A 21070-nucleotide genomic window follows, 5' to 3' on the forward strand; every position below is an offset into this window, starting at 1 on the left:
ATGAGGAGAGTGATAACTTCCAAATCTTAGATGACCCTGCTGGCTCATTGTCACAGCGTCACAAAAGTAATCTGATTCCACTCAGAAGCAGGCTGGATCTGTCAGCAAAGCTTCCCACGAAGAAAAGAAGTCTTTATCAAAAACCCAGCTTCAGAACTTTCAACTCCACCTATGAAACTGTAGCATACCTTCAAAAAGCCTCCGCCGATGAGCAGCTTGTTGATGACCCTACCGTCGACGAGAAAATCCTCTCCTGAGGTGATTCTGGTCAAAACTACAGTGTCTACAGTTATCACCGTTACTGTATTTGCGGCGTCGATTTCTTCGTCGACGACGATATCATCGATGGGTAATGTCCCTTTATCGTCGCCGTCGCAAATTGGGTCTTCGAATTCTTCGTCGTCGAGTGGTCAATTCGTGACGATGACACACCGGTATAGGATACAGCTCCCGTTGACGGAGACCTCGTCGCTGACTACGTCCACGAGAGGACCCCCCGTCGACGGCGGAAGTGTCATCGGCGTTACCGTTGAAGAAAATCCCTGTCTCTTGACAGTTTGCGGTCAACGAAGACAATTCCATCGACGGACCAAGAGAAGCAGCCTTCATCGACGAAGGCGATTCCGGCGGTGATCCAAGATTTGACAGTGAAGCAATCGTCGATGGGTTCGTCAACGAGGAAGGAAAAACATAAAGTTACAGTTGACACCAGCTTTAACCTCACCTTGTCAGATGCAGTCTCTTTTGCCATCTCTGTTCTTGGAAGAAGATGAGGAGGATGAGTGGTCTAAAGATGATAGACTCTTTGGGGCAGCCTTATTCCCATCAGACCTTAATGTCAAATACCAAGAGGATTCTGATGAGGAGGATGGTTATGGTCATTAATATTACCATCCGCAACAGCAATATCACCAACAGGAAATGATAGACCTCCCTTCAAGTCTTATGACAGACCTACAATTTATGCTGGCAGACTATAAGATGTGATTTCCGCCAGAGCAGAGTATCCAACAGGCTCCGCCTCCTCCCCCCTCTCTGCCTTCTTTTCCACAGGCGCGTGTTCGCTCCCCTCTTCTCCAACAGTCTCCTAGGGTTCAGCCTCCTCCTCAGGTTGCTCCTGTTCAACAGTTGTCATCCTCTGATGAGGAAGTTGAGAGCGAAGAAGGAGAGAATTAGCAGGATGAATGTGATTCTTACATCATTCCCACTCCGGCATCTCCATCTCTCCCACAAGCTGATTCACCTCCGGAAGATATTGGGGGTTTCCACAACCTTCTGGAGAGCGCGACAAAGCGCCTAGATTTACCGATCCCTGTGCATCATCGGGACTGTTTTCTGTATGACTTTAAAGAACCTTATAAGAAGTCGGTAAGGTCTATGCCTAATATTGATTATATATGGAAAGAGGGTCTGAGAATAATGCAGAATCCAGCAACTGTTCCACCCGTGTTGCCGAGGCCTTGACAAAATCGGGAAGCATTTTTCGGCAATGTCAGCTCTGACAGTACGAGCAGGAAATTCTCTGGCTTTATTGGGCCGTTGTAATAGGCAGATGTGGTCTGACTTCGCACCATTCTTGGACAAACTTCCACCAGATGACAAGGAGGAAGCTAAGAGAATTCTTCTTGAGGGCGAGCGGACTGCTTCTGAAGTGATAGACTGCTCTATGGATGTGGCGTCCACTGTTTTACGCAGCTAGTGGCAGTGGGAGCGGCTGCCTTGAGGTGTCAAGGCTGGCTTGAAGCCACTTCATTTAGGCCTGAAGTACAGACGAAGATTCTTGACCTACCTTATAATGGAGAAGAATTATTTGGCAGCATCGTTGACAAAGCTTTACAAGCTATCACAAAATACACGGAAATGGTTAAGTCTTTAGGTACTTTTAGAGTACAGAACAATTCCTTTTCGTGGCTCCTGAGGAGGAGGTTACCAATCTAACAGATCAGGATACCAATAATCTCGCTATCCAGCATATCCTTCCACCGCTCAACAATACATGCCCTAGTTTACTAACCGCCAGCCACCTGCGGCGGCCTACAATAAGACTTCTTTTAGAGGAAAATCAGGATGCCAGGGTAAGGAGTCTGGTCATCGCCAATGGCCTCTCCCAGCTGTTGGCCTCTATCCCACCTATTCCATCCCTGGTGGGCGGCAAAGTATCCTGTTACCTTCAGCAGTGGCGGAACATAACATCGGACTAATGGGTCCTAAACCTAATCCAATTCGGCCACTCCTTGGAATTTACAGAGATCCCTCCACCAACTCCTCCTCTGCATTGCTTCCAAACGCACCTACATCTCTTAAAGATGGAAGTTACCAACATGTTGCAGAAAGGAGCAATAGAATAAGTTCCCCTCAACCAGAGAGGAAAGGGTTTCTAGTCCCGTTTCTTCTTGATCCGAAAGAAGCTAAAGAAGTGGAGACCGATCTTAGACTTGCGGAACGTAAACAAATTCCTCAAAAAACAATCGTTCCGCATGATCTCTATTGAAGATGTGCTTCACCTCCTCAATGGAAACGATTACATGGCGTCTCTGGATCTCCAGGATGCATATTTCCATATACCCATACGCTGAAAGCACAAGAAGTTTCTGAGATTCACGGTGGCCGATAGTCGGCGATAGTCACTACCAATTCCACGTCCTACCTTTCAGACTAAAATCCACTCCCCGCATTTTCGCGAAATGTTTCCCACTAGTCGCATCATATCTAAGACAACAACACCATCAAATGTTCCCGTACTTAGATGACTGGCTTCTCAAGGCCCCCCACTTACGAATCAGCAAAAATGTCCACCAAAGCCTGTCTGCAACTTTTCAAGAAATTATGCCTCACTTTAAATGTAGAAAAATCGATTCTGCAACCATCCCTTTAACTGGTATTTCTAGGTGCTATCCTGGACACCACGGAAAACGAGGCGTATCCTACTCTGGAGAGACAACAAAGTTTACTATTCTTGGCAAAAAGGGTCCAAAAAAGAATGTCTCTTTCCGTACCCCTTACCAAATCTCTCCTAGGAATTATGTTTTCTTGTATCCTCCTCATACCTTATTGTCTCCATATACGTCCTCTTCAGAAGGCTTTAAACGAACAATGGGTGCAGATACAGGGCTAATTTGACGACCGGATCCGGATCACTCCTCCCATGATAGTGGCCTTGGACTGGTGGACGCAACCTCACCAATTACCGCAGGGTCTGCCGTTCCTGTTGCAGGTTGTTCCTTGTGATACCAATGGATCTATCTCTAGAAGGCTGGGGAGCTTTTCTTCAAGACTTACTGGTCAGCGGAAGATGGCCTCCTTCCCATCAGGATCTTCATATTAATTTTCTCGTTCTTAGAGCAGTTTTTCTGGTGCTCCAAGCATTTCTGCCAAAAATACAAAACGCATCGGTGCTTGTCAGGATGGACAACACCACAACAATGCACTACCTCAACAAACAGGGAGAAACCAGATCTCTACTGCTCTCTCAGGAAGCACAGCTCATATGGCGCTGGGCGATTCATCACAAAGTGCATATATCAGCGGAGTACGTCCGTGGAAAACAGAATGTCATAGCTGATACGTTAAGCAGACTAAAGACTACTTGCGACGAGTGGAAACTGGACCAGCACACTCTAGACAACATTTTCTCACAATGGGGCAAGCTGAACATAGATCTGTTCGCACCTCCAGAGAACGTGAAATGCCGGTACTTCGCAAGTTGGCGTCAACATCCGGGTTCATGGGGGAATGCCTTTTCAATAGCATATTTGCTTACGTATTTCCCCTCCATTCCTCTCCTTCCGCGAGTGCCTGTCCAGTCTACTGTACGTATTATGCGTGGCTGACTAACAGGTGTTTACCCACTGTGCTGGGTGACTCAGCCACCAAATGTCGTCAATGCCCATGTTTCTCATCACCCTGCGAAGCGCGGCTGTCATTGCCATATGCTAGTACCCTCTGACTGCTGCAAACTGTAACAAAAGCGTGCAATGCACAACAAAGCCTCCCCGCGCCCACCCATGGACATAGTTCAATCTTGCAACTATCTATGCCCACCCCACACATTTGCCAGGATATCCACAGCATCCCAGCCAGTTCAGCAGAGACTGACCAACTCATTCCACCGGTCAGCTTCTCGGCCAGTCATTCTCCTTCAATCGAGACAGGACCGCATCCAGGCATCCCTGAGCGTGTTCCACTAACAATCATGTGTCCAACTTAATTCAAAAGTGCGAGCTATCATGCCCCGGCGGGCAGCGCAACGGTGTCAGGCATTCCAGAAGCGGTCACTCTCCGCACCAGCACCCCTCAGCCAGCAGACCCTACCCCACCAGCTGTGCACCTAGTGCACCATCATACCAACGGAAGGAGAGCAATATCCACTTTCCCATTCAGACATCGCCACTCCCCACCTCCGGGGAAACCTGAGTGTCAGGCACAAAGTCCAGCGTGGGACTCGAGGTCCTCATTTCAGTTGCATCGGCTGCTGGCAGCATGTTGACATCCTGCACCATCCCCTGCATTTCCACTTTGCTGAGCTGCATGGTGCCGTCCTCACAAACCGTGGCCCATGTTGAGCCGAGTGGAGAAGTCTCCCACCCTCTATGCCACAGCCAACGCCAGCACTTCTCACCACCAATGCCGCTAGTAATGCAAAGCAACAACCACCCCTCCAGCGGTTTCACCAGCTCTGGGCCAACATTGCACAGCCACTGGGGCTGTCAAAGTGGGACAGTCCCGCTCCTCTGTGAGGGGTTTCACCAAGTCCCCACCCACCCCTACATTCACACCGGGGGTGCTCCGTGCCATCCAGGTTCCCATGATGATGTCACCACCTCGACTAGCACTGCGTCACTCCGGATGAGACCGGGGTGGCCCATTAGGGACTAGATCGAAGCAGAGTGCACCCCTTGATGTCCTGATGCACCCTCGGGGGAGCAGGCACCTAGTGACCCGGGGTGCACCTACAGTGTTTGGTACTCTGCCGTTTCTGGCTGCACCCTCAGTCCCGGTGTGCGCCAAGCGTCCGCTATTGCCATCTATGGGAGGCCGCAGCTCCACTCATTGCAGCTGCGGCAAGGCCTCAACCATTCTGCCGGGACGACCTGCTCCGCTCTCTCCATCCGGGACCTTCGAAAGCCGGCACTCATCCGGAATCTTCAGGATCTGGGCACCATACACTGTCAGTGTCTCTGAAATGGCATTATATGGTGATTTTTAAAGCAGGAAACTGGCCTGGAGCTCAAGGTCTTGTCAGCCATGTTGCCTGGCCACGTCCCCACAAAGTAGTCATTTAGAATGGGAGAAAGTGATGCTCTTAGGATGTAGATGTAGTTTATGACAAAAAGCTAGGAATACCCTTGAGGTCGGCTTGCACTAGAGGTCCCTCAAAATGCCAGCTTGTGTATAATAGTGACTAATGCTTGATAACCTAGCCAACCACTTTGTATAATTTTATGACGTATGTACCGAATTGTTTTTTACACAGTCAATACATGTTTGAATCCTGTTTTCGTTTTCATTTGTGTTGTACAGCGCTCTGAAATTCATATTGTAGCAGTTTCCAATGAAATAAAAACAAATAGTCAAACAGAATAGCATGAAAACCTGTCTGCTTTGGTATTTAAGAGCATGTGCTTTTTGCAAATGGCTTTACAAGATTTAAGGAGGTGGAGGTACATCTTTTTAGTTAGAGGTCCATCTACTTACATGGTCTCGCTTGCATTTTCAGTCATAAACCAGATACTTGCTAATGGGTAAGGTAGACAGACAACAATAGAGCGATTTTATTTTAACAAGAATTTAAAGATTGTCAATCTAGGGTTTGAGACAATCATGCTTTATATTATAGAGTCCTTTATTCCATTTCAAATATTAGGAAACCGTTCTGCCAGGCAAACACGTGTATCTGAAAGAGACACATTAGTGATAGATTCCTTACCTTGGAATAATCCCCAGGCGTCAGACTGGATCTGGAAAGTTTTGGTAGCAGTACCCCTGCGCGTCAGTAGGCTGCGTCGTGCGGCTCCGTCGCTGGCGCCGTAAGCGCCGAGATGACGTCACGGACACTACTTAGGCGCCACCCATGCGCACTGACGTCCGTTCTTTCTTTTTCCGCACCAGCAAGCGCAGATCCGGTTAGAGCACGTACCTTAGTCCCTTTTTGACTACACTTTTGAGACTTTTTGTCTTCCCTTTTTTTCTCCTTGGTGCACGTAGGGATGCCTGTATTTAAGTCTTGTGGGGCCTGCTGTCGCAATATGACCCCCACGATGTTTGCCTCTACTGCCTGGAGACCGACCACGACTCCCGCTCCTGTAGGGCGCCGGAGGCTGCTGGAGGTTCGGCACTCGTCCTAACGCCGTTCCAGGTCCAGGGACCATTCCCGGGAACGCTTGCGGGGCCGCAGTCGTCGCTCCTCGGGCTCCAAGTCTTCGCCCTCAGACTCCAGTAAGCGACGACCTAAAAACAGTGGACAAAGGCGGACAGTGGTTCTGCCCCTGCGGCATCTTTGTAGTCTGGGAGTCCCGCGGCCTACCCGCCTTACCCGGATCAGTCGGCGACTCCCGAACAGGTGCAAGAATTTCTTGCCACCAAGGACCGCCTTTTTAGGCCTCGGGCTCCTGCCGGCGCGCCTTCGGGCCCCGCGGTCCCGTATCCAGATCCTGTTGGACTGTCGGCGGATCCAACTTCGGCGCCACAGGATCCTGCGCCGTTGGCTCTGGCCCTGGCGCCACGAGGTCCAGCGCTGCCGACTCCAGCCCCAGCGCCACTCTCGGCTCCGCCTCTGGCGCCGCAATGGGTGCCGTTTGTCCCTCCCTTGCCCCGGTTCCAGGACCATTTAGTTCCTACCTGGGATCCGCATTGGGGGGCGGCGCTGGTTTGGCCCCGACCGGCGCCGTTCACGGCGCCGTTTCCGACGCGCATGTTCATTCTCCGGCTCCAGGTCTGCCGCCGCGGTCTGTTTCCCCTGCCACGGAGGTGGAGGATGACTGGGAGGGGTCCGAGGACCCTCTTGCCTGTCAGTGTGACTCCGAGCAGGACTAGGTGGACGACTTGGAGGACGCCGGCGACCTCGATGTCTCTTCTGACCCGGGGTTTGCCTCTCTCCTGCCTACCATGGAGGAGGCCGCCTCCAACACGATGGTGCTCCGTCGGGCAGCTGAGGTACTCAACCTCGATCTTCCTCCGGTGGCCCTCAAAACGAATCTCCTCACTGATGTGCTCCAGACGGCGTCTACTTCGTCGGAGCCCCTGCTTCCCTTCAACGACGCCCTCACCAACGTCTTGTTGGGCACTTGGTCGAGGCCAGCCACAGGGGACCCTGTGGATAATGTCGCCAGGCGTCACCGCCCGGCGCCTGGTGACCCTGCGTTTCTGATCACTCGTCCCACACCTGAGAGTCTGGTCATCCAGGCCTCCACGTCGCAGAGTGCCTTTCCCACGGCTCAGCCAGATAAGGACAGTTTGGTAAACGGTTGTTCTCTTCGGCCAGCTTGGGGCTGCTGTTGGTGAACGCCGCCTGCTTATTGGGCCGCTATTCCCACGCGGTGTGGGATACGGTTGCGCTGGTGTTGCCTCAGTGTCCTGAGGAGGTCCATGATGTGCTTTCCCAGGCAGTTGCTGAGAGTAAGGATGCGGCTAAGTTCGCCATTCGGTGTGGGTTGGACACCGCTGACTTGTTGGGCAGGGCCATTTCTACGACTGTGGCGCTGCGTCGTCACACCTGGTTGCGGTCTACTGGGTTCTCGCCCGATGTCCAGAGCTTGCTCATGGACATGCCCTTTGATGGCACTCGCCTGTTTGGCGATAAGGCCGACAGTGCACTGGAGCGTTTTAAGGACTCGCGGGCCAAGTCCTTGGGTATTTCTGCAAAAAACCCGGCCACTTCTGGGTTTCTTTCCTTTTGTGGCCACTGCAGAGGCACCGAGGCACGTTTATTCGGCAAGCCTGTGCAGAAACAGCCTCAGCACGGACGTGTTTTTGCAGGGGGCGGGTCTGGGAATCAGCGTGGGGGTCAGTCCACCACCGCCCCGCTGCTTCTACCTCCAAACATTCCTAATCCAAGCTTTGGGGAGCACCCCACACCGGTGGGTGGCAGGATCCGCCACCATCTCCTCCACTGGCACGATATCACATCGGACAAGTGGGTGCTGCAGATCATCCGCAGAGGTTACTCTCTCCCCTTTCAGTCCTCCCCTCCAGCCATGCCACCTTGGTGCCACCGCATGTCGGGGGAATCACTTGGTACTTCTCCGGCAGGAAATCACGGCCCTCTTGGCCAAGGGGGCCATCGAGTTCGTTCCTGGGCCGGAAGTAGGGAGTGGTTGTTATTCCCACTACTTTCTGGTCCCACAGAAGGACAAAGGGGGCCTTGCCCCATCTTGGACCTCCGGAACGTCAATCGCTTCCTTCAGAAGGAGAAGTTCAAAATGCTGACTCTGGCTCAGGTCTTGGCTGCCCTCGACCCTAGAGACTGGATGGTAGCGTTGGACTTGCAGGACGCATATTTTCACATTCCCATCCTGCCAGACCACCGGCTTTACCTGCGGTTCACGGTAGGCCAGGAGCATTTTCAGTTTGCCGTGCTCCCCTTCGGCCTTACCAGCGCCCCTCGGGTGTTCACGAAAGTGATGGCGGTGGTCGCGGCTCATCTGCGCAGGTTAAGGGGTGTCAGTCTTCCCTTACCTCGACGACTAGTTGTTGAAGGCGGGCTCGCCCCAGGCAGTCGTCAACCACCTTCAGACTACGGCCGAGCTCCTGCATTTGCTGGGGTTCTCCATCAACGTGCCGAAGTCACTCCTGAGTCCCTCTCAGAAGCACCACTTCATCGGAGCGGTTCTGGATTTGACGCTGTTTCGGGTTTATCCTCCCGAGCAGCGAGTCCGGGATTTTCAAGCTATGATTCCGATCTTTCAGCCTCTGTCCCGGGTTTTAGTCAGGATGACCCTCCAGCTTCTGGGCCTGATGGCCTCCTGCATCCTGCTGGTGACACATGCCAGATGTCATATGCCGGCTCTGCAGTGGGACCTGAAGTTCCAGTGTGCGCATTATCAGGGCAACCTGTCCGATCATGTCCAGATCTCGGAGGGCACTGCACAGCGCTTGGGTCACTGGCAGATCCCTCTCCCTTCCCCAACCGGAGGACACAGTGGTGACGGATGCGTCCCTCCTGGGATGGGGAGACCACTTGGGAGAGGCGGACATCAGAGACCTCTGGTCTCCGGCGGAGTCCAGGCTGCATATCAACCTTCTGGAGCTTCGGGCGATCCGACTTCTGTCCGGGGAAATGTGGTACAGGTGTTCACGGACAACACCACCGCCATGTGCTATTGCAACAAACAAGGCGGGGTGGGATCCTGGACCCTCTGTCAGGAGGCTCTGCGCCTCTGGACGTGGCTGGAAAATCAAGGCATCACCTTGGTGGTTCAACACCTGGCAGGTTCTCTGAACGCCAGGGCGGACAAACTCAGCCGCCAGTGCTTGATGGATCCCGAATGGCGTCTGACCTCGGACGTGGTGCAAGGTCTCTTTCAGCAGTGGGGAGAGCCTTGGTTAGATGTATTCGCCACCGAAGAGAACGCGCAATGTCATCGGTTCTGCGCGTTGGAATTTCCAAGGCGGCACTCGCTAGGCGACGCTTTTCGTCGCGAGTGGAGTTGCGGTTTATTGTACGCCGAAGAAGATTTGGCGCGACAGGGCCCAAGTCATCCTTGTGGCTCCGGATTGGGCACGGAGATACTGGTATCCCGAGATACTCAGAATGGCGATCGATCCCCCGATCCGACTGCCTCTTCGGGTGGATCTTCTGTCGCAGCAGCAGGGGACGGTCCTCCACCCGAACCTGTTCAGCCTCCACCTCCATGCGTGGAGATTGAGCGGTGACAGTTGACAGCTTTTGATCTTCCTCCCGAAGTCTGTGATGTCATTCTGGCAGCCAGGCGTCCCTCCACTAAAACGAAATACGCCTGCAGATGGAACAAGTTTGTGGCATGGTGCACAGCTAAGACTGTGGATCCCCTTTCTGCCCCTCTTTCCGAAGTCTTTCTGTTCCTTCTTTCTTTGGCCCGGCAGGGCTCTGCTCTGGGCATTGTCAAAGGTTATCTTTCGGCCATCTCTGCCTTTTTAAGGCTTCCAGATCAGCCTTCTCTTTTTAAGTCCCCGGTTGTGAACCGTTTCCTGAAAGGCATTACGCACACGTTTCCTCCCATGCCGTTCATAATTCCTCAGTGGGACTTAAACCTTGTCTTGACATATCTGATGTGTTCTCCCTTCGAGCCCCTTCATACCTGTCCTTTGCGTCTTCTCACTCTCAAGACGGCTTTCCTGGTAGCTATCACGTCTGCCAGCAGAGTGAGTGAGTGAGCTCCAGGCTCTTTGTTCCAAAACTCCTTTCCTTTCTGTTCATCCGGACACGGTGGTTTTAAGGACCTGTCCTTTTTCTTGCCAAAGGTTGTTACGCCCTTCCACATAGGGCAGACCATCACTTTGCCCACCTTCTTTCCGCCTCCTTCAAGGGAGGAGGAGAGGCTCCACCGTCTGGACCCAAAACGGGCGCTCGCATTCTATCTGAAGCGTACACAGCAGTTCCGGGTGGGTGGCCAGCTCTTTGTTGGCTATGTGGGCGCCAAAAAAGGTCGGGCTGTGCACAAACGGACCATCTCTCGTGGGTCGTTCTGTCCATCAACGCATGTTACTCCTTGGCTAAGAAGGAGCCTCCTGTGGAGCTGCGTGCCCATTCGACCAGGGCAATTGCAGCTACTACTGCCTTGGGACGCGGCGTTCCCTTGCAGGACATTTGTCAGGCAGCTACGTGGGCCTCGCTGCACACGTTTACCAAGCATTACTGCCTTGACAGTCAGGTCCGGAGAGACTGCTTCTTTGGCCGTTCTGTTCTCCGTTATTTCCTGGTGTAATCGTGTTCGCAGACCCACCTCCGGGGTTGGTATTGCTGGGGTATCTATTCTAAAGTAAGGAATCTATCACTAACGTGTCTCTTTCAGATGCACAAGTTACTACTTGTGTAACAATATATCTGTAAGAGACATTAGTTAGTGATAGATTCCTTACCGCCCCGCCCATCCTCCCCGTTCTGCAAACTGATTTCTAGGGTTAAGGTCATCCCCTTTTCAGGGCCCTAGTTTCATGGCACCAGTGGTCAGTTTCTTGCATGGCTCTGCGATCCTGGTGCGGAAAGTTGTGTACAGAACTGACATCAGCGCGTATGGGTGGCGCCGAAGTAGTCTCCGTGACATCGTCTCAGCGTTTACGACACCAGCGATGGACACGGAGCCACACGACGCCACCTACTGACGCGCAGGGGTACTGCTAGCAAAACTTTCTGGATCCAGTGTGACGCCTGGGGATTATTCTAAGGTAAGGAATCTATCGCTAACTAATGTCTCTTACAGATATATCGTTACACAAGTAGTAACTTGTTCTTCGCCACCTGGATGGCGCTCAGGTCTGGGGCGTTTTCAAGGCTAGAGGGAAAGGTGAATTGATCTTTCCCATTTAATATAGTTGAGAAATGAGGGTGAAATTGTCCTAGGTCAGTGTGACCCAGCTATGTCTGTTACGTCAGGTGAGAGTGCTGGAGCGCATTAGTCCTGGAAAAATAAGTACATTTGTAAATGTTAGTTCCCATGATTTTACCAGTCCTTAGGAGTACTCTCCAAGAATATCAGCTCAACAAAGAGCAAGTCACTGCGGTCCAAAAAACGTGATTCAGTCCTCGTACAGTGTAATCAGAGTATGCCTGTCGTAAACCAGATGTTTGCTTTATCATTCCTTTTTCACTTCATTTTATTGTAAGTGCTGTCGTTTACAGACACCATTATGTTGAATTAAAGTGCAACTTGTGGTCCTCATAAAATTGAAAAGGGAAAGAAGAAGTCTGGGCCAAAGCCTTACTGTGAAAAACATGTGCTTTTTAATGTGAGATCAACTTCAGATAAAATCATTTTCCTTTCAGTCCACACGTTTGGGATGAGAGTTTGTGGGGACGTAGCAAGAGCAGAAATGAGGGGATAGGTGGGGCTGCCTTGTGCCTGGCCAGCAGTATCCTCTGACTTCTTGTCTGCTTTTCCCTGGTTCCCAACAATTAAGCATCTTCTGATCAGCTCAGTAAGGTTTGATACTGGATAGGTACTCTCCTCCTCACCCCTAGGCTGAGCACTCAGAATTCTGAAGGAAAGTTTTCCTCTACTATAAATAGCCACACAGTGCTTCTCAATAGCTTTCTAATGACTATTCCCTTATTTGCCTCTTTCGACTTGCGTTCTCCAACTCATGCGTTCTCTGTTTTGTTCTCAGGTAATGAAGATAAGGAAGAACATAGCTGTGACTCTGCCGACCTTGAGGCAAGTATTCTATGCGGTCTGATGATGGCTCTCTTGTTTTCCATTTGTTTGTGTTCTTTTATTTTGTGGGTTCTCTATAAGAACTGACTAGTTAGCATTTCAGTCTACATTTCCTGAGCAGACCAGGAGGCATGTTTCTGGGCAGTATTGGCCTTTTTAGACTTCTTTGTGCTGGTATTGGGAAGGGAAAAGCTGGAGTTTTCTGCATCATACATCTAAAAAAGTAGCAGGGACACTAAGGTAGAGAAGAGTGAAAAATATATGTGCGGCTGTTTGATAGAGATTTGCTATAGTAATGATTTTAGTTTTAATTTCTCACTAAGCATATATCTGTGTAACAAAATGCACAAATTTGTTTATAGCTGCAATAGTTGCATGCACATGTTTGAGCTTGTGGGTTGTTCTTTAGGTAAATGAGTGAATACTTGAAACAAGCCTAGTTGGGTCTATTGAAGATGTACATGTGTGCATATATGCAAATATTCAGACATGCACACACCTACATATATATGTATAGTGTGTAACACATGTTGATAATATGAAAATGGTTTGATGTAGAATTGTGTGTTGATGAGAGGTTTGGAGATGGGCGATGAGTATTTGAATGTGTGTGCTTATTTGGCTAGGTGATGAAAAGTATATGTAAACAGGTGTACAGCTAAATGAGTATTTGTGTGATCAATTAGCATAACCTGTATTTTAGTAGTGAGTTTGTTCTCTGTTGCTGACAGAGTCTTTCTTTATGGATCATAGGATCCTCACCGATAGCCATAAATATAGAATACTCCCTCTCAGAACACGTTTTCCGGAATTGGAGAGTAACATCTCAATGTCCATTGTCTGATGATACCTTCTTAATCGGCAAGATAGGATAGATTTATTGAACAAAACAAAGAGAGTGCCAATGCTGCACTGAAATTACACAGTAAGTTTTTTAAGCAAGAACTGAATTAAACACGTCCATTGCTCCCATTGATTAGGTTGATTTTAATCAAAAATATTTTTGCAAATTTTCTTATTATTTTGCACGGTTATATAGAGAAGTGATTAAAGCGTTTCAATAATCAAAAATTCAAAAAACCACAGATTTTTACAAATATATACATATTACATTAACACATATAAATGACGTCACCACTAACGTACCACAATCACTCAACGAACAACAACACTCAAAACACCACAAATATGTACAAAAGAATATTCAATAAACATTATAAAGCTAACAATTTACAGTTGTATGTACAAAATACATAAGGCCATCAACAACTAGCATTTGCAGTACTTCTAAACATTTATTTTTAGTTGTTTAGACAGATGATTGGCCAAGGGCGAAGACAGGTCAAAAAGGGGGGTCTACGCGTTTCGAATCCCTTCACCGGGGACTCTCTTCAGGACCAATACTTTCTAGGAACAAAAACGAACACAACACTTAGTTAGACCAGTTTTCCCTTACTTCTCAAAACAATTATTAGCCAAACACAAGTACCCGAGAGCCTTACCTAAAGCTTCAAAGTGCGTTACTCAGGCTTTCGAAGTGAGACGACATAACAGTCCGACACCCACAATCTGTGAATAGTAGGGTGAAGTTTATCAGAAGATAGTCAAGGACAAGAACAGAGGAGATCTTAGGCGTTAGAGCGGGCAGCTAATGGCCCCAAAGTGTCATGGTCTGAATGAAAATCTTACTTGGTGAGGCGAACGGTATCTCATAGGCGTGGTTATGTTATCGTACAGAAAGGCGTGTTGGGAATTGAATCACCAGCTGTGGCCTAGGGGCAAGCAGTGAAACAAGTTTTGAGAATACTGGTCGGTAATCAGTATCATCAACATCACGTTTTGAGAAGCAAGCAGTGAAACAAGTTTTGAAAATACTGGTCGATAATCAGTTTTATCAACATCACGTTTTGGTTTTTTAACCGCTCTTAATGTCCTGTTTACCTTTTTTCCGTTAATCCAATGCCGCCATTGCGCGCCGTGCTCGCAGAACCGGAGACTGATTCTGGAAGGGAGCGATGGCTGTTAAGTGGATATGTGTCAGCTATCAATTGGAAAATTCAAGTCGCCAGCTAAGGTCTGAGGGCAGAAAGCGAAGCAAGTTTTTCAGACCGCGGGTCTTTCAAACAGTTTCCGCATCATTACGTTTAAGTGTTAAGCTCCTGATTACCTATTGTCCGGTTCTTTCAAAGCCGCCGTCACCATCGCGCACTGTGCTCACCACACGAACGACTGATTCTGCAAGAGGGGGGTGGCTATTTGATAATTGCGTATCGACTCGCCTTCGTGGGGCGGAGCTTCTCAGGCATTCTGGGAGATGTAGTAAAAATCCAATTTTTTAGGTTTTTTGAAAAGAAAAGTCGTAGCTACACAACCAACTGAGCGCGATATTTGTTGCGTGAGGACCCTTCCGGCTCGATCGTATGTCCGTGCAAGAACCATAATTTAGAAAAGGAGGCCGGGTTCATGTGAAATTGAACTAAACTTTTTTGGTATTTAAAAGAAAAAACTTTGTTGAACAGTGTGTATGTAAACACCTTTAATGTATTCCCACTGAAGATACAATGTAACTGGGCACCATTCATGATGGTAAATGGCTACTTGCCGTCTCCTATGAGCGAGCAGGGTGGCATTCCAACAAGTTGCCTGACCAATGGGTGTTACAGAGTTGGAATGTGGTAGTCGGTGTAGGTCATCTAAGTATGATATCCGTGCCGGCAGGTCTCAATTAGTTAAGACAGCAAAGCAGGTTTTTACAAATTATAAATCTCAGATAGCTCATTCAGTCCATCCACTGATGTATTAAATTTGATAATGAGCATCGCCTCTCTTTTGACCAATTTGGCGTCCAGGTCTCCTCCTCTGTTGTCTTGTGTGACTTTGGAGATCACAGTCCATCTCATATCTTTTTCTGTGTGATTGTTGAGATGCCAGTGGTAGACCAGCGGGGCATTAGGCACATTCCTGCGTATCCTTGATTTGTGCTGTTGAATTCTTAGCCTTATCTCCTGATTTGTTTTCCCGATGTAAAGCTTGTCGCATGGGCATAAAATCCCATATACAACATATTTTGTTTTACAATTGGAGAAAAGGTTATGTTTCCAGTGGATTTCCTTGTGGGAGAAATGGTTCCCTTCCATGGTGGATTCGCAACAGACACAAGTGCCACATTTTCGGTGTCCTTGTATAGGGGACAGATTGAGGAGGCTCCTAATGTCAGGGCTTTTAGTTTTAGGGAGTGCAGCTCTTACTAGCTGATTGGCTATGCTTTTGTCTTTTCTAAAAGCAAAGAGCGGTGGTTCTTCAAGTGAGGCATCAAGGTTTTTAATCAGATGCCAGTTTTGAGAGATGGTCTTTTTCAGCCAATTCGATGTAGGACTGAATGTGGATACACACACAATCCTGGAGGTTTGGGATTTCTCTTTTCTCTCCAGAAGTACATCGCGAGGGGTCCACCATGCCCGTTTCATCGCTTTCTTCAGTAGTTTCTTGGGGTACCCCCTGGATTGTAAGTTGTTTTTCAAATTTTCAGCATGGCACAGATATTCGTCCTTGAATGTACAATTTCGGCGAATTCGCAAGAATTGGCCGTAAGGCAAGTTGTCTCTTAGACTGCGCGGATGATTGCTTGAATAAAGGAGTGCTTTATTTCTGTCAGTCTTTTTCTTGTATAGAGTGGTGACTAGACCGCCATTGCTGGGATAGATCTCGACATCTAAAATTGGCATTCTGTACTTAGAAGAGTTCAGACTGAATTTTATGTCTGGCGTTCTATTATTAAGCCACTGTACGAACTCCTGTAGTTGATTTTCTTCACCAGTCCAAATTAGGAAGACATCATCAATGTATCGAACCCAATTAGTGATGTAAACTGCAAAGGGGTTGTTGTTATATACAAAGCGGTCCTCATATTTGGACATAAACAGCACTGCCAGCTCTGGGGCGAATGGACACCCCATCGCGACGCCTTTAATTTGCAGAAAAAAGTCGTCTTTAAAACAAAAGTAATTATTTTTCAGGGCAAATGTCGCTAGTTCCAGGATAAAATCCGTCGGAACCTTTTCTGGTTTGGGTCTACTGTTCAAAAATGACTCCAACACCGCCAAACCTTCATCCTGTGGGATCTCTGTATAGAGGGAAGTGACGTCCAGTGTTACAAGAAAATGTGTGTCTTCTTCAAATTCCATTGTGTTGAGTTTATTTAGAAAATCCGTAGTATCTTGTATATACGATTTCACCGCTGGCATGAATGGTTTGAGGAAGAAATCAACGAATTTGGATATTGATTCGTTCAATGACTCACAGCCCGAGACGATTGGGCGTCCCGGGGGGCTACTCTGATTTTTATGCACCTTTGGGAGGACATAAAAGATCGGTATGCGTGGATTTTTGTTCTTTAAAAAATCATATTCTTTTTTGCCCAGGAACCCTTGTTCAGAACCTTTCTGTAGGATATTAAACAGTTTTCCTTGGAGTTCAATGGTAGGATCTTTGTTTAATTTCCGATAACATTGTTCGTTAGAGAGTTGTCTCATAACTTCTGTAGTATATCGGTCTGTCGCCCAGATGACAATAGAACCGCCTTTGTCCGCTTGTTTTATTACTATAGACGGATCATTTTTTAGGGCAAGCAACGCTTCTTTTTGAGCTCTGGTTATATTGAATTTGACAAACTTTTTATTTTGTTGTTCAGCTGCGGAGATGGCGGACAAAACTACTTTCTCAAAAAGTATTACTTCTTTTGGAGTTTTTGATGTTGGAGGACAGAAAGTTGATTTTTTCTTTAAACCTGTTGTTTCTATGTTCTCTTTCAATGGATTCTCACAAAAGAAAGTAATAAGACGTATCTTCCGGCAGAATTCAATAAATTCCGTCTTAAGTTGTACGAAATTCGTTGCTTTAGATGGGACGAACGATAAACCCTTTTCCAACACACTCAGTTCTTCCTGTGTCAAAATTTTTTCTGAAAGGTTGAAAATTGGGGAACTATTCGGTTCCAAAGGTTCCTGTAGGGAAGCGCTTGCCTGAGTCCTTAATTTTTGTAATTTTGGCGTCTCGTAGACATTTCCCATGGCTGGTTGGTAAATCTCGCCCTGCCGCGTTGTTTTTATCGGCCTCGTCCTAAAAAAGACGGTTGTTGGAAATTCGATTGATAATTCTGTTGGAAATTGCCACGTCTATTGGATTCTCCTCTTATGTTTGTATTATCTGTGTCGCTCCCACTAGATGATGACGTGGTGTCAGAAAAAGTAATAAACTTTTGTCTTGATCTTCCTTGATTATCTGTTAGGACTCTTCGTGACTCCGGTCTAGTGTAGAAATCCACCTGAAGATACGGATACACTTTTTCCAGTGAAAAGGTCTTTTTATCTTTCTCAAACTGATTGCCTTTTTGATTGATTGTATAGTCCTTGAATTCAAGGATTTCTTTCTCGACTTTTTCCAGAAGTGTCTTAGCGTCCGTGATCAGTTGGTTGGTTTTAATTTCCGTCTCAATGACAGCGATTTCCTCTAACTGATGTTTTGAGAGTCTTTGTGCTGTTTCCACAGTTAGGACCATTAGATCTCTGCTGCATTTAGTTTCGATTTGACTGTAGCCTTTTTTATAAATCGGATCATCTGTAAAAATGACTGGGACGTTCCGTATCTGAAGACCACCTGGGATGGTGCCCGCCCGCAGGTGTTCAATTAGAAAGTGTCCATGCAGGTCTGTCCTAATTTGTTTTTTCTTTAGTCTGACAAGTTTGTCAGATTCGTTGTTGATCTTAGCTGTTGTGCTTAATGCAGCGGAAGAAAATAAGGGGGGATCACTGATCAACTTTAGTATGTGTTCCTCACTGTATGCAAATGTGTCGTTAGAGGACATGATATACTGAAAAGAAGAAGAAAAAAGTAGGAATAGTGCAATACAAACTGAAAAATTACCACTAGAGACGTCTCAACTGAGATCAACCGTGAAAATTTGGAAAAACCGCAGTCAAAGACTGCTAACCATATGTGAAAAAACCAAACAACCAATTCGACTCAATTGGCGTCCAACAAAACCTCGCGGGTATGCACCCGCCAGACAATTAGCAAAACACACTTGGGTTTTGACTCGATGGCAGCAAGGCCAAGTCATATAAACTGAACAAAACAAAGAGAGTGCCAATGCTGCACTGAAATTACACAGTAAGTTTTTTAAGCAAGAACTGAATTAAACACGTCCATTGCTCCCATTGATTAGGTTGATTTTAATCAAAAATATTTTTGCAAATTTTCTTATTTTGCACGGTTATATAGAGAAGTGATTAAAGCGTTTCAATAATCAAAAATTCAAAAAACCAGATTTTTACAAATATATACATATTACATTAACACATATAAATGACGTCACCACTAACGTACCACAATCACTCAACGAACAACAACACTCAAAACACCACAAATATGTACAAAAGAATATTCAATAAACATTATAAAGCTAACAATTTACAGTTGTATGTACAAAATACATAAGGCCATCAACAACTAGCATTTGCAGTACTTCTAAACATTTATTTTTAGTTGTTTAGACAGATGATTGGCCAAGGGCGAAGACAGGTCAAAAAGGGGGGTCTACGCGTTTCGAATCCCTTCACCGGGGACTCTCTTCAGGACCAATACTTTCTAGGAACAAAAACGAACACAACACTTAGTTAGACCAGTTTTCCCTTACTTCTCAAAACAATTATTAGCCAAACGCAAGTACCCGAGAGCCTTACCTAAAGCTTCAAAGTGCGTTACTCAGGCTTTCGAAGTGAGACGACATAACAGTCCGACACCCACAATCTGTGAATAGTAGGGTGAAGTTTATCAGAAGATAGTCAAGGACAAGAACAGAGGAGATCTTAGGCGTTAGAGCGGGCAGCTAATGGCCCCAAAGTGTCATGGTCTGAATGAAAATCTTACTTGGTGAGGCGAACGGTATCTCATAGGCGTGGTTATGTTATCGTACAGAAAGGCGTGTTGGGAATTGAATCACCAGCTGTGGCCTAGGGGCAAGCAGTGAAACAAGTTTTGAGAATACTGGTCGGTAATCAGTATCATCAACATCACGTTTTGAGAAGCAAGCAGTGAAACAAGTTTTGAAAATACTGGTCGATAATCAGTTTTATCAACATCACGTTTTGGTTTTTTAACCGCTCTTAATGTCCTGTTTACCTTTTTTCCGTTAATCCAATGCCGCCATTGCGCGCCGTGCTCGCAGCACCGGAGACTGATTCTGGAAGGGAGCGATGGCTGTTAAGTGGATATGTGTCAGCTATCAATTGGAAAATTCAAGTCGCCAGCTAAGGTCTGAGGGCAGAAAGCGAAGCAAGTTTTTCAGACCGCGGGTCTTTCAAACAGTTTCCGCATCATTACGTTTAAGTGTTAAGCTCCTGATTACCTATTGTCCGGTTCTTTCAAAGCCGCCGTCACCATCGCGCACTGTGCTCACCACACGAACGACTGATTCTGCAAGAGGGGGGTGGCTATTTGATAATTGCGTATCGACTCGCCTTCGTGGGGCGGAGCTTCTCAGGCATTCTGGGAGATGTAGTAAAAATCCAATTTTTTAGGTTTTTTGAAAAGAAAAGTCGTAGCTACACAACCAACTGAGCGCGATATTTGTTGCGTGAGGACCCTTCCGGCTCGATCGTATGTCCGTGCAAGAACCATAATTTAGAAAAGGAGGCCGGGTTCATGTGAAATTGAACTAAACTTTTTTGGTATTTAAAAGAAAAAACTTTGTTGAACAGTGTGTATGTAAACACCTTTAATGTATTCCCACTGAAGATACAATGTAACTGGGCACCATTCATGATGGTAAATGGCTACTTGCCGTCTCCTATGAGCGAGCAGGGTGGCATTCCAACAAGTTGCCTGACCAATGGGTGTTACAGAGTTGGAATGTGGTAGTCGGTGTAGGTCATCTAAGTATGATATCCGTGCCGGCAGGTCTCAATTAGTTAAGACAGCAAAGCAGGTTTTTACAAATTATAAATCTCAGATAGCTCATTCAGTCCATCCACTGATGTATTAAATTTGATAATGAGCATCGCCTCTCTTTTGACCAATTTGGCGTCCAGGTCTCCTCCTCTGTTGTCTTGTGTGACTTTGGAGATCACAGTCCATCTCATATCTTTTTCTGTGTGATTGTTGAGATGCCAGTGGTAGACCAGCGGGGCATTAGGCACATTCCTGCGTATCCTTGATTTGTGCTGTTGAATTCTTAGCCTTATCTCCTGATTTGTTTTCCCGATGTAAAGCTTGTCGCATGGGCATAAAATCCCATATACAACATATTTTGTTTTACAATTGGAGAAAAGGTTATGTTTCCAGTGGATTTCCTTGTGGGAGAAATGGTTCCCTTCCATGGTGGATTCGCAACAGACACAAGTGCCACATTTTCGGTGTCCTTGTATAGGGGACAGATTGAGGAGGCTCCTAATGTCAGGGCTTTTAGTTTTAGGGAGTGCAGCTCTTACTAGCTGATTGGCTATGCTTTTGTCTTTTCTAAAAGCAAAGAGCGGTGGTTCTTCAAGTGAGGCATCAAGGTTTTTAATCAGATGCCAGTTTTGAGAGATGGTCTTTTTCAGCCAATTCGATGTAGGACTGAATGTGGATACACACACAATCCTGGAGGTTTGGGATTTCTCTTTTCTCTCCAGAAGTACATCGCAAGGGGTCCACCATGCCCGTTTCATCGCTTTCTTCAGTAGTTT

At 47.2% G+C, this 21070-nt stretch overlaps 1 protein-coding gene across 9 annotated transcripts in view; it reads left to right on the forward strand.

Annotated features, from left to right (window-relative positions):
* Positions 1-21070, forward strand: part of DNMT3A (DNA methyltransferase 3 alpha) — a 1939932-nt gene that overhangs the window by 647787 nt on the left and 1271075 nt on the right. For all 9 annotated transcript variants that reach the window (XM_085613211.1, XM_085613216.1, XM_085613220.1 and 6 more), the window contains one exon: positions 12301-12347. In XM_085613211.1, coding sequence (XP_085469337.1) covers positions 12301-12347 — 47 coding nt within the window. The remainder of the gene's footprint in view (positions 1-12300; positions 12348-21070) is intronic.

This window comes from Triturus cristatus, chromosome 6 (genome assembly GCF_964204655.1).
Source record: "Triturus cristatus chromosome 6, aTriCri1.1, whole genome shotgun sequence".
Classification (NCBI taxonomy): Eukaryota; Metazoa; Chordata; class Amphibia; order Caudata; family Salamandridae; genus Triturus; species Triturus cristatus.